Genomic DNA, 14,269 nt, shown 5'->3' with positions numbered 1-14,269 from the left:
TATTATACATTTTTAAATGAAGTGAAATACGTGTTGTTTTAAACAGCAGCATCCAAATTTTCTAGACAGCCTTTAGTTTTCCTTCAGAAGTGTATTTGAACATATCATGGCAAAAAAACCAAACCTCTCTTCTGCCTGTGTATCTGCCTTCTTTTGTGCCTGTATTAAAAATTTAAGGATTTGCTCAAAATTATAAGTATTTTCAGTTATGACAAAATTAGGCAAAAAAAGCACAGTGATCTCACAATCTTATTTGGTTTATTTTGTTTAAGGATATGACAAGTGAGGTATGAATACAGAACTGAGTTTTGTATTTAATTAAGACCATTACTCTTGTCTGGGATATTCTTGCTTTGCTGTAATCCTTCTGGTTCTGCACAATGGAAGAAAATGACAGATTGTTGCTGTTTATATTACAGTAGCTTTTAGGGATAACTACATTTATAATCCAAATAGGAAACAGCAGGGAAAAAATAAGGCTCATTATCAAAAGAAAGAGCAAGTGACTGGTCCATAGTCATCATCATACAGAAATAAACCAGGACTAAAAGCAGATTTTTCCCTAGCTTCACATTTGTATCTGCCACAAAGTTTGCAGAGACAGATTTTCATTTATTTATTTATTATTTTATTTTATTTTATTTCAGTTATTTGTACCTGGGAATAAGAATACCTGAAATGGGACTGAAGGTCCTGTCTCAAAATCAGTAGGAAAATGTGATGGTCTTGTATCAGCTTCACAGATGTAATCATGGACTTGACTCTCTGCTACTGGTTGTTAATGATGCTCTGAATTTACCTGGAATAATGAGGTTTAATTCCAGAAAGTCTGGAATTGATGGCTGCTTTTTCTGGTGCTATCTCTCTTTTCATATCCAGATTTACCCCTTACCATGAATAAAACTTTGGATGTTGTTGGCAGTAGTGGGATTTTTGTGGGTCTGTTATGGTTCAGCAACCCTACCAATTGCCCTTTTGCTTGATTTTTGATTATCCTACAATTTATTGAAAGGCTTTAGCTCAGAAATTATGTCCAGTCTCTGAACTTTCTATTTTACTCCTGTTTTGAAGAAAATACTCCAAAAATGTGGATGCTACTTTCTCCTATCTGAAGTACAGTGTTAAAACACACAGCATTCTGTTCCCATCTTCAATAGATTTTTGTCATCTGCTGCATTATATAAAAAGAGCTTTCAGTCAAGGCTACTTTTTTATTAATTCTAGAATTTCTACTGCCTATTAGAGCTTCTGGTACATCTTGTTATTGTTGCAGTACAGCTCACACAAACAACTAAGACTATTATTTTGCATTTGGCCTCAAGATCTTGACATGGGAATCCAGTTGGTCTTAGTAGCTGCTTCCTCTTAGAGATTAAATACTGAAATTAGGTTTATGCCAGCTATATATATACAAAAATTCAAAGAAACCCCTGAATTAGCTACATTTACACTTCCATCTTAAATTATTCAGTGAAAAGAATTTTCATTTCAAAATCCTATTTTATTTTTCTCCTTTTCCCAAGTCAGGGTGTTCCTTCACTTCTTTCTTTTTTACCTCTACTTTTTGGTCTGCTGAACACAGAGCAAAGAGCTGCTCTTTCTCTACATTAATGCGAGCATCTTTTGGGACTAATAAATCCAGCTGGGAGGGAAAGGCTGGCAGAAATGCAGGGAAAATACACTGGGCAGCATCAATACAGAGTGAGACATTAGTGGAATATGAAATATGCAGAGAGACTTTTAAAGCAGCCTTGTAGTGAGGGGACAAAAGGCAGTGGTTTTCAAATAAGAGAAGGTAGATTTAGACTGGGCAGAAAGAAAAATTCCTTTTAGGATTAGGGTGGGGAGGCAAAGGATGCCCAGAGAAGCTGTGGCTGGCCCTGGATCCCTGGAAATGTCCAAGGCCATGTTGGATGGGGCTTGGAGCCACCTGGGCTGGTGGAAGATGTCCCTGCCCATGGGGGAGGATTGGATTATCTGAAAGGTTCTTCCCAACCTAAACTGTTCCAGGATTGTGTACAGAAATGCACACAGAGTTATCACACCCTCATCTCAACTCTCCCTGTAAAAGTAAAGGCATTTCAGTGTTTGCTTTCATTTTGTTCAATATTGGGATGTTTCCCCAGTTTTCCTTCACTCACACAAATAAGATGGTTACAGTGCAGTAAATTTGGCTGTTACTTTTCTAATGCCCTAAAGGGTTTTATTAACCTGTGTGTCACAGAGACATCTAGTTAAGCCTAATAATAACTTCATTTTTTTTTTTACATTTATACTTTAACATACATCTGGAAAATTCCACCTAAAATTCCACAAAATGAGTGGCTGATCTGTGAACCAAGGTCAGTTTTTCACAGATCTAACACTACAAACACAAGCACACACAGACATTGACGTTGGCTCTGAGAAGCACACATGGGTTGGCTGGTTTGAAGGTTTTTGGTTGGAGTATTTTTGTGGGGTTTTGTGCATGTGTGTGGCAAGTTTCTTCCTCCTTTACATGGAAACTCTTAATTTTCCTAACAGCTCTAATTCCTTTTGTTCTACAATTGACTCCATTAATTAATTTTCTGTATGTTTCCTCTGTCCCTGCTGCACTTTGGATCATTACTCAGTAAAAGCTTTCAAAGCTTGTCTCTGATTTGTCTCCCTTTACATAAATATTTGGTGCTGCAAAGCAGTTTGATTCCCAATCAAAAATACCACAATGGTCATTATGATTAGGGCTGTGTCAAAAGAGTTCTGGATGTACTATCTTAATTTTTTTTTCTTAATAATTATTATTTTGGGGGTGTGTGTGGCAGAAATGTTTCATATTAGAAAAATTTTACTATGAGAATTATAAGGGGGTAACATCAATGTAGTTAAAACTATAAAGCTTTGTAAATCAATTCATAACAGATCAGCTAGAAATATCCTCTGAAATATTACATATTTTAGTGCCAAAATATTGTTTAGCTTGAAATATTGTGAAACCCATGGCAGTTTTCTCTAGGAGATGCAAAAGGTTTCAACCACTTAATGTAGGGGTTTAATTCCTCTACTTCTCATAATATAAAGACTATCAGGAATTTAAAAGGAAGAACATGTATTATTGATTTTGTACCAGCCCTGAGGGGCCCAGGCAACAGCTGCAGAGTGGTGACATGAGGGCTAGGGGATCTGGAAAGACTCTCCTTAAATGTGATTATCAGGGAAAACAAGGTATTTTGGCTCCATAATTCAAAGCAGATTCAGTTTAGACTGTGAACAGCCCCAGCAACATAATCCAGCATCATGCTCCAGGTTCAGCCAGTCCACAGAATATCATCACACTGAGACACATTTCTTTAGTTACTGCATCCACTTCAATGCTGGGAGCAATTTCAGCATATGGAGACAACATTTCCATTAAAATTCCATAGCTAGTTAATATCCTTTCTGTGTATGCTAAAAGGGATCCCTTAGGTAGAGGTTTCTCTTTCCTTTACATATATTTAGAAAAGTATCATAGTCCTTCCCTACTTTACACTACTTTTTGTGTTCACCATAGCCCACATAATCCAGACCTTTGGATCAGCCTAAAAATTCCTGGCTCAGGTAGAGCAGCAGTGAAACTGTGAGATGTGAATTCAGAGCAGCTGCACTGCTCCTCTTTGCCATCTTTGGCCGTGGGATTTGTAGTGTCACTTAGAGTCTCACTGCCATACCTGTAACATGAGCCACAGGAAAATGATTTGAGGCACATTTTTCTCAGTGGTGGGTAATTTGGTGAGGCTGAATAAACTAAAAACATTCACTCTTGTAATGATAGAGGGATCGAGGCCATCCTCCGTAGGTTTGCAGGTGACACCAAGCTGAGGGTGCAGTGACAGCCCTAAAGGACAGGGTGACAGCCAGAGGCACCTGGAGAAGCTCCAGAAGTGGCCCATGGGTGCCCCAGGAGGTTTTTAACGAGACCTGCTCAGGGCAACCCCTGGGCTCAATCCAGGCTGGGGAGCAGCAGATGGAGCAGCCCTGGGAGAAGGAGCTGGGGGTGCTGGGGGTGAGAGCTGGAGCTGCCCCAGCCCTGAACCCCCTGCCCTGGGCTGAGCCCCAGCGTGGGCAGCAGGGGAGGGGGATTCTGCCCCTGTGCCCTGTGCTCAGGTGAGACCCCACCTGCAGAGCTGCCCCAGCACAGGCAGGAGCTGGAGCTGCTGGAGAGAGCCCAGGGGAGGCACCAGCATGGTCAGAGGGAGGGAGCAGCTCTGCTGGGAGGAGAGGATGGGAGAGCTGGGATTGTTCACCTGGAGAGGAGGAGCTTTAGGGTGATCTCACTGTACCTGAAGGGAGCCCAGAGGAAAGAAAGAGGGAGACTGCTTACAAGGGATGGAGTGACAGGACAAGGGGGAATGGCTTCTCACTGCCAGAGGATAGGCTAGATTAAATTTTAGGAAGGAATTGTTCCCTGTGAGTCTGGTGAGGCCCTGGCACAGGGTGCTCAGAGAAGCTGTGGCTGCCCCTGGATCTCTGGCAGTATCCAAGGACAGGCTGGACAGGGCTTGGATCTCCCTGGAACAGTGGAAGGTGTCCCTGCCATAGCAGGGGATGGGACTGGGATTTAAGCTCTTCCCCAACCCAAACCATTCTGTGGTTCCGTGATTCTTTGATCACTCACTGCTCTTCTGGCTGCTGTGCAGTTGGTAGTTTTACCCTGATTCCTAGAAGAAAACAACATTCTCATAAAGATCACTATCAAATTAAGCAGCCATTACTGTTGTTTTGAATCACAGCACAGAAACAAAGTACTTGGAGTCTGATGTGTCCTTCCCAAGATGTAAATCCACCTGATCCAGAGTAGGACGTTGTAGAGATGTCTGAAAGTGCATTTGGTGCTGATGTTGCTGTCTCACAGATTTATACTGGACTTGGCCTCCAAAGAAGGGGAAAGTAGGTAATGGGTATTTTACTGCCTCTCCACTTCTTGTTAAATTGTCTTCATTTTTTTACTTAGCATCTGCCTCACTGAGTACTCATCATCTGCTACTGAGCTATCTGATGTACAACAGATGTTAAGCACTTAGTGAGGCAGAGAAGGAGGTAAAAGTGTCATATCATGATTAAATACTTGCTCCAGCTATTCTATTGGGTGACCATAGTGCTTTGTTCTTACATTTAATATTACAGTGTACTGAACAGGAATAAGCACGTGGTTTGGATTAAGCTTGCAACTGCTCTAATAAAAATAATCCTGTTTTTAACTAAAATTTTTTCACAGTAATAAAAAAAATTCCAAGCTATTTTAAATGCACTTCAGAATTATTATTTACATCTGTCATTAAGATTCTCATCAGAAACTTAGCTGGTGTTAATTGCTGCATTAACTTCCTTAGTATTATCATATTTTTTTACCATGCTTGCGTACAAGTGAGATTATCTGGCAGGTTTTCTTTCCCCTGCAAGCATTCCAGCTGAAAGCTGGTGTGGATTATGGGGCAGCAGGTTTAACCACAGGAGTCTCTTCATGCTGCAACAGTGGCCTGAGCTTGTAGCAGAGTAGGAAATGAGTAGAAGTTGGAGCTGAAGTTGTCATTGAAGCAGAATTAGTTAACAATCTGCTTCCAAGTAAATTTTAAGAACTGAGAAAATTTGTGGAATGTTGTTGTGCACCTCTAGGTATTTTTAAGCTGACATATTCGATCAGACATGGAAGAATAAGGAGGGAGGAATTATTCTTCTTATTATTATTAATAAGGAGGGAGGAATTGTTCTTTCCTGAGAGGTGTGATTTGTGTGAGCAGGAACTCTTTACAGCCAATGGTGAGATTCAAACCCCAGAATAATGGACACCCAGTTTTGGGGTCTTAACTAAAAGGCAGGAGTTTGGGATTTGGAAGGGTTACTTGGCTCACTGTTCACAAGTCCGAGCAGTGGTTATCTTCCTATAGAGACAACATGTTTTCTACTAACAAGACAATCAATTCATGTTTTCAGAGAAATTCTGTCCAGATTTAGTACTTCTTTTGTACTTTTGTGCTGGTTTTAAAATGTTGATTTCAATTACTTGAAAAATAAATAATAACAAATAAACAAAAGAAGTTTAAAAAATTCCAAACAATTTCTAGGAAGGTGTAATTCGTTATATAATTTGACAAATATCATATTTAATTAAACTAAAAATTGCTTTACTTCTACAATAAAGTCTTGACTTCAAGTGTGTCAGTCACCAGAAATAGCTTTTGATTATAAATTATCACATAACTTTGCAGGATGAGGAACACAGGTATTTCAAGCATTCTGTTTTTATCTGAAGCTCACTGGAGCGGCTAGGACTATTCTTGCTGGTTTCATTAGGTTTGGAAGCTGGTTCTACCCCCAGGGTTTGGAAAACTAACTCATCAAGCCAGCATGTGTAATTTCCAAAATCAAATAATAATATTTTATTGTTAAAAAAAAATAATTGAAGAGCTCTTTCAAGCCTTGCTCAGGGCACCTGTGGTCATGCTGCTTTCTCCAGTTGGTGCTGCGTGATAAAGTTCTGGAATGGTCTGCCTGGGGAGGTGGTGGAGTCACCATCCCTGGATGTGTTTAAACAAAGCCTGGAAGTGGCACTGGGTGCCAGGGTTTAGTTGAGGTGCTGGGGCTGGGTTGGACTTGATCATCTTGAAGGTCTCTTCCAACCCAGTGATTCTCTGAATTCTGTGAATTCAGGGAGGCTTCTGTTACACTACGACATGAAATAACTCACACATTCATGATAGATCAAAAGAGGGGAAAAATATCAAAAAGAGGAAGTTTATTTTCTGACTTTGCAATATATAGAATTCCAAAAGTGGCAGTGGATTGGAGGATGAAATTGCCACCTCTCCAACCACACTGGTCAAACCAACAGTCCATCACTTCTCTCTTCCCACAAAGAAGAATGCAAAACAATCATTATTTACATGAACAGTGTGAGAAAACTGAAATAGAAATATGTAAACATCAGAAATCATAGAAAACTTTTAGAAGAACTTGGAAACTAAAGACCAGGGTGACAGGCTTCATCCATTTCCTTTTATTTTATGGTGTGTAAAGATTCTGACAGTGCCCCTCTCACTGTCCTCTCCTCTCACCCCTGCCCTGGAGAGCCTGATCAGTGCATTGCTTGTTCAACAGTGAAGTTTTAGTTTTGTATTCTTTCTGTGGGGAGTGCAACTGTTTTCCCCTTCTATCTGATTTATCCAAGGAGTCTCTGTTCATCCCCCACAACTCTGCGGTATCGAGGAGGTCACAGTACTGGAAGTGTGTCCAAATGTTCCTGTTTCCCGCAAACATCCATGTCCAGGCACAGAGAAGGGTCCCTAGGTGCACCACTTTCTGCACAGAATGAATCACACAATCACAGAATGATTTGGGTTGGAAAGGACCTTGAAGATCATCCAGTTCCAACTGGATGATGCAGTTCCAAACCACACTGGAAAGCCTCTCTCCCTGGATGTTTTATTTCCCAGCCTCCATTAGAGCTGCAGTCCCAAGCCAGCAATGCTTGAAGCCCTTGTCACAGGGTTAGCAAGCCTGGCACAGAGCTGTCACCTCTTACCTTCTCTAAAACCCCCTTGTGGCAGCAAATTTCTCCCTCTCTCAGGGTTTTTCATACAGGTGCACAGAGAGAAATGAAAGAGAAAACAATTTCTATTTGTGCTCCTTGTTTTTCTCATGAGGAATGTGTTTGGAGAATTGTTTACCTGGGGTGATTGCTTGATTGGATTCTGGTGAGGATTGTTTGAGCCTGATGGCCAATCCAACCCACCTGGGGCTGGACTCTCCAGAGAGGGTGACGAGTTGTGTTAGAGATTTAGTTAGAACAAGTAGGTGTGTAGTTTTTAGTACCTTTCTTTATATAGTATATTAATGTATTTTAGAATAGTTATAATAAAGAAATCACTCAGCCTTCTGAATTGAGTCAGACATCGTCATTTCTTCCCATTGGGTTCACCTGCATTTACAATCCCCTCTGTCCCCAGCTGCCACCGTCCTAGAGGGGCTGTGGCAGCCTGGGCTGCAGCAGCTGTTCAGCCAGGTGGTGACCTGCAGGACACATCTGCTTCCAATCAAACCTTTCTCTTGGCTGCAGGGTCCAGAACTTATCTGATCCTGAATCTCTATGAGAAAAAGAATGATTTTGTAATGACTTGCCAGTGTGAATTTACCCAATTAAGGACGAGTGGCTTACATAAAGTAGGTATCTCCCACATTTTATGTACTTTCACAAAATTTTATTAATTTGCTCTACTGAAAGCAATAAATTTACAAAGAGTAACAGTATTCCTTAATGACTAATTTTAAAACAAGCAGTTAAATAAGGAAGTAGTTTTCTTTTTTTAAAAAATAGACTGTATATGTTAAATAATCAAAGAAAAACATAAGCAGATTCTTCTTGAAATCTCTGTTTAAAATCAGGTAAAAAGAAATCAAAGTAAGGCAATAATATTGGAATGTTATTGTTTTGAACTTCATTGGAATAAGGAGATAACCTCCTTCCCTCTAAAGTTGTTGACCTCTTTGCAACTGCTAATCATCAAAGACATGGCAGTTTAAATAAGCTAGATAATACTAAGTTACAAACAGCATAACTAAGTTATAGAAAGAAGCTTACTTAATTTTTCAGCTTGTAATTTCATGCAGATTTTTAAACTGCTGCTTGTATTCCCTAACAGCTCCTGGTCTGTGTAAAAAGAGGTTTTCTGTAAATGTGATCTGGAAATGCATTCCTAAATACATAATAAAACTTTTCAAAGGCATGGACTTCTGTTCCCAACAGAAGTGGAGGAGGATGGTAAAAGTCACAGTTACAAACCCAGTAGTCATGTAATTGCACATGGTAGTAACAATACCAGCAGAAAACTTGGATATTAAAACGCAAATAATACAGCCTTGAAATCTGCCCAATTTTCTGTCCAGTGTGATAAACCACAAGGTCGCAACTTTATGAAGGCTACTGTGAATCAAATGGCATTAAACAAAGAGTTAAAGTAAACAAACCAGACTTTTATATCTTACCTCCAGCAGTTTTTGGGACTCCACATCAATTCTTCAATTAGCACAGAGAAGCACAAAGGATTAGGGAGAAGCTGCAAAGAGAGGCCTTTGGAAAGTTGGTTTCCCTCCTTTGGGAAGAATCTGCTCTGTTTTGGTTGTTGTGGTGCCCATGGGGTTATAGCAGGGAACAGGAGAGTTCAGCCCAAAATGGGCACCAGGGTCACCACACCTGGTCTGGCTGGGACAGCTCCAGATCTGCAGGCTGCTGTCAAAACAACCCAGACAAAACACACTGGAGCTTCCCATTCCACCTGGGACAGCTTCAAGGTCTTCTCAGTTCTGGGATAACTTTTATTTTGTGGCATTGACCTTGCCTGCAGAATGGACATTGTGATTTGTAATCAGGAAACAAAGGAATAAACTCACCCAGAATATTTTTGCTTAATGCTGACTTTCAAATAAGCACCAAGAAGAATAATGATGAGGTATGTTCATGTAGTGCATGTTATTATATTTACTTGTGCTTCTAGAAAATGCAAGCTATAGGCATGTAAACCTCCAACCCTGAGCAACTGAGATTCCTGCCCTACAAAAGGGAAAAAATAGAAAGATTAAAAAATGTCACCAGAGTATTTTTTTACTGAACTTTATTTTCATGTTTCTAAAATACCAGAATTTGAGATGCCATGGATTTCTCCTTGAGACAAATTCAGATGTGACTTAAAAGTCAGTCAGGAGGAAATGAGGGTCTTGCATTTTCCCTTCAAAACAATGTAATGAAAGGGGAAGGAACTGTACAACCACCATCATTCATGTGGCAACAACAGATCTGATTGCAGCAGACAAAACAAGTTCTTTAAACTGTGCATTGCTGAGAATAATAGGAGTTGAAAAATTCAAAGATCATTTTTCTGACTATTTCCATGTAGCTCTGGTCTTCCCATTGTCTTTCTTCTAGTGGATGTGCCTCATCAGCCTAAACTGTTGGTTTCAGTATGTTTTCCCAGTGTGATGCAGGACTTTAATGGTTCCTCCTAGTGAAACCAAAATGAGATGACAAGAAGAACATTAAAGTGATCTTTTAATTTTGTCCCTAAAGATGGAAAGTAAACACAACATGCTCATGCACTCATGCATGGCTTCCTGTAGAGATTCTGCAGTGCTGGAAGTCATCTAAAGAATCTCTTTGGGTGGGGGGTAGGCACCTATTGCTATTCTAGGAAAGAATTTTGTCTCACTGTCTGTAAATCAACGCAGCTCCAGCTAGTAAAAATAAAATAAATCTTCATAATAGAATAGAGGGACAGTAGAATTGTAGACACTTAGATACACACTAAACACTTTGGTCAAATAGAACACACAAAAATAATCTCAACTGCGTAGGATTTCAAGATGTTAATCTGAAGACAGTTACAGAAAATGGCTCTTTGTCAGGCTGCCTTGACAGAGACATGGAGAAAGTAAATACCTGAACAGCTTGTCATGGCTGTGGGTTATAAGGAAACTTTTCTTTTGTGATTTTGCATTGTTAAGAGGCAATTTATACCTGTAACTATATGACAGCTGATGCTATCGTGCCTTAACCTGACACTAAAACCAGCTTTATTTTTCTCTTTCTGATAAAACATAACAAAGTCGTATTTGCTGCGTGCAGACCTCTGTTAAAAACAAGTTCTTTCCATGCTGCAGGTCTTCCAACTACTGGCTCAACCGCATCCAGTCCTTCCTCTACTGCAATGAGAATGGGCTCCTGGGCAGCTTTTCGGAGGAGACCCACACGTGCACCTGCCCCAACGACCAGGTGGCCTGCCACAGCTTCCTGCCCTGCACGCTCGGCGATGGCCCCGCCTGCCTGAGCTGCGCCCCCGACAACCGCACGCGCTGCGGCAGCTGCAACGCCGGCTACATGCTGAGCCAGGGGCTCTGCAAGCCCGAGGTGGCCGACTCCACCGAGCACTACATCGGCTTCGAGACGGACCTGCAGGACCTGGAGATGAAGTATTTGCTGCAGAAGACGGACCGGAGGATTGAGGTCCACGCCATCTTCATCAGCAATGACATGCGCCTCAACAGCTGGTTCGACCCCTCGTGGCGCAAGAGGATGCTCCTGACTCTTAAGAGCAACAAGTACAAGTCCAGCCTGGTCCATATGATACTGGGCCTCTCTCTGCAAATTTGCCTGACTAAGAACAGCACCTTAGAGCCCGTCCTTGCTGTTTATATCAACCCTTTTGGGGGCAGCCACTCTGAGAGCTGGTTTATGCCTGTGAATGAAAATAATTTCCCAGACTGGGAGCGGACTAAACTGGACTTGCCCCTTCAGTGCTATAACTGGACACTGACTCTGGGCAACAAGTGGAAGACATTTTTTGAAACTGTGCACATCTATTTGAGGAGTAGAATAAAGTCAAATGGTCCAAATGGCAACGAGAGCATCTACTACGAACCCCTGGAATTTATTGATCCCTCAAGAAATCTGGGCTACATGAAAATCAACAACATCCAAGTGTTTGGCTACAGCATGCACTTCGACCCAGAAGCAATTCGAGACTTGATTTTGCAGCTGGACTACCCCTACACTCAGGGCTCACAGGACTCAGCACTTTTGCAGCTGTTGGAGATTCGGGATCGTGTAAATAAACTCTCTCCACCCGGCCAACGTCGTCTGGACCTCTTCTCTTGCTTGCTCCGTCATAGACTCAAACTGTCTACCAGTGAAGTGGTGAGGATCCAATCTGCTTTGCAGGCCTTTAATGCCAAATTGCCAAACACAGTGGATTATGACACAACCAAATTATGTAGTTAACCATAAATGTGAAGCACAACACAAAACTTTGAAGGAGTTTTTACAGTGCTTTTGTGGAACAGTTTATGTTTGGAAGAGTAAATTTAAATTGTCTTTTCAATATCTGTCTTATATCAGTCAATACTGTTGGATGGCAATTTACACACATGAACTTGCTGACAATGAATATATTATACCTGCAGTTTTGGTTTATGAATGAAATAAATACTGACACCAGTCTAGAAGACATTCTACTTTTTACAATAAATTTCATTTGTAATTTTATATGTTCCGTGGCAATGCTTTTGTGCATTACATCCTCTAGAGGGAACATAGAAGGAGACCAATAAAATTTTGTAGCTGAACAGTTATTACAAAGAAACGCTGTGGGATTCTTTTTTCTTACACAAAAGTAGTAACTTTGATACACTTTTGTGTGTGTTGAACTCAGTAGGGGTAGGAAAATAGAAGAGATTGACATCAGATTTTAAGAGAAACTGTCAAAAAGTCAAAACCATAGGATATTTTAATTTTAGGATGTGGATCTAGGAGTTCATGCCGGACTGAAGTGACCACTGTAGCGATGCTCCACCTGAGGCTTGTCCTTTCCAAGGTGCTCAGTGTGACACCCAGACATCAGAGTGATTTTAGGAGTGTTTTAGGGTGGGCAGGAGGTTGGAGCTGTGGGATACACAGCAGTGCAAGGCTGCATTAACTCTACAGGAGACAGGTGAGAGGCTGTCTGCAAATGACCAAAATGATTTTCAAAAGTCTCCCCCTGATCCTTTGCTTTGCATATTTACCAAAAGAATCAAGCATATGTGCACATGCCTCCTCCCGAATGCACACACCATAATATTCAGAATTCTCTGTTTTGAACTGCTCACCCAAGTACAGCCATACTGCTTAGATTCAAATTAATGTTAAAAATTTCCCTGTCAATGCACATCTTTAGTAGATGTGTGCTTTTCCCATTCTTTTCAGTGCAAGAATTTTCAGTTTTTTAAAAAATCCCCTTTGGCAGATACAAGAAATCCAGTTTATAAAGCTGACAGTGCAAGTCATTAATTAAGCATTATAAACTACTGAAATTAATTAAATGTGAATGTCTGTGGATCCGAATCAGGTTCTTTGCCATTTGACACATCCCAGCAGAAAAAAAGCACATCTGAGACAGCAGAACCTGGGACTCATAAGAAGCTTTTGCTGCCTTTTGCAAGAGAACACAACAAATAGCTGGATTGTCAGAAGTCCCCATTAGTAACTGCAGGATAAAATGAAGGAAATTGATACAAAATGGTTTAGTAGTACTTCCTTACATTCATTCTGAATCTGTGTCACAGATTTAAAAGTCAATTTGTATGTTTTAAATGGGAAAGAATTATATAAAGAACAGGCAAGCACAAAAAGCAAAAACCCCTATTTCATTCATTCACAATTTTAATTCAGCTATACTCCAATGAAATTCACTTTTTTCATTTCAATTTGTTGTATTACTGTGTCATTTGCATTTAGCCCAATCTAAGAGACATTCCTCACTTCCAGCAAGACCCCAGCAGCACAGGGGAGAAAACACCTTGTAAGTGAATGTAGGCAATATAAAATACAAGGACAGAAACTCTTCACAAAGCCCACTGCCAAGGGAAATATATTCCTTAATGATTCCTGTCTCTCCTTACTGCTTTACTGTTTCACTGCCACCATTTGGACAATTCCTCAGACCTTCTATACTAAGAAGTCACTCAGAAGTAAAATTAGTGATTTTTTCCCTTGTTTTTTAGAGCCTTTTTTGGGGGGGTTGTTTTTTAGTGTTTGGTTGTTTTTTAGTGTTTTTGTTTGTTTGTTTGTTTTGGGGTTTTTTATGTTGTTGTTTCTGGAGGAATTAACCTCTGGATGAATTCCCGTTTGTCTTCAACTTACAGCTTTCTTTTGCTGATAAATAATGTATCTCAACCCCTCTTCTACGTGTCTAGATTTTGGCTTGCTCTTGCATTAGTAAGATCTTTCCAGTTAAAATTCTCAGTATTCCAGTTTTCATCTTCAAGTCATTCTTTTGCTCTTTTGTTATGTCTTTGGCAACTATTATAACTTGCAAAATTAGATAGTTGGCTTTTACTACTCAGTACCTTGTATAGTCTTTTCAATCAAGTGAAGGACTCTAATGTTATAAAATGAACAAAAAGTAAAAATAAATGTCCTCTTCTGCTTCTAGGAAGTAAAATGATGAAGTGTGGGGCAGTGATGAAGTGATTTGCTTCCCTTCACTAAGAAAAAATACCAGTTGTCACAGTAAATGATCGGAGGGGTTTTCTCCCCCACCTTTCATCCTCCTTCTTAAGATTTTCCCCCTCTGACTATGGTTTTCTTCTTGGCTGAGGTTTTTTTTTTTTACATGTCTTTCTCTGCCAAGATTTAAAGTTTTTCATTGTGCACAACTGTATCTGTAATAAAAGATACAGATAAGAAGAAGCCCCAGAAGTGGGACATCATTTAATTATTACACAA

At 40.3% G+C, this 14,269-nt stretch overlaps 1 protein-coding gene across 2 annotated transcripts in view; it reads left to right on the top strand.

The window, feature by feature from the left end:
* The window catches only part of BRINP3 (BMP/retinoic acid inducible neural specific 3), a 199,927-nt gene extending 187,781 nt beyond the window's left edge, over positions 1-12,146 (top strand). For both annotated transcript variants that reach the window (XM_002189920.7, XM_012575151.5), the window contains exon 8: positions 10,669-12,146. In XM_002189920.7, coding sequence (XP_002189956.1) covers positions 10,669-11,785 — 1,117 coding nt within the window. In that variant the 3' untranslated portion in view covers positions 11,786-12,146. The remainder of the gene's footprint in view (positions 1-10,668) is intronic.
* Positions 12,147-14,269: the final 2,123 nt, after the last annotated feature.

This window comes from Taeniopygia guttata, chromosome 8 (genome assembly GCF_048771995.1).
Source record: "Taeniopygia guttata chromosome 8, bTaeGut7.mat, whole genome shotgun sequence".
Taxonomy (NCBI): domain Eukaryota; kingdom Metazoa; phylum Chordata; class Aves; order Passeriformes; family Estrildidae; genus Taeniopygia; species Taeniopygia guttata.
This window is presented reverse-complemented; position numbering and strand designations above follow the sequence as displayed.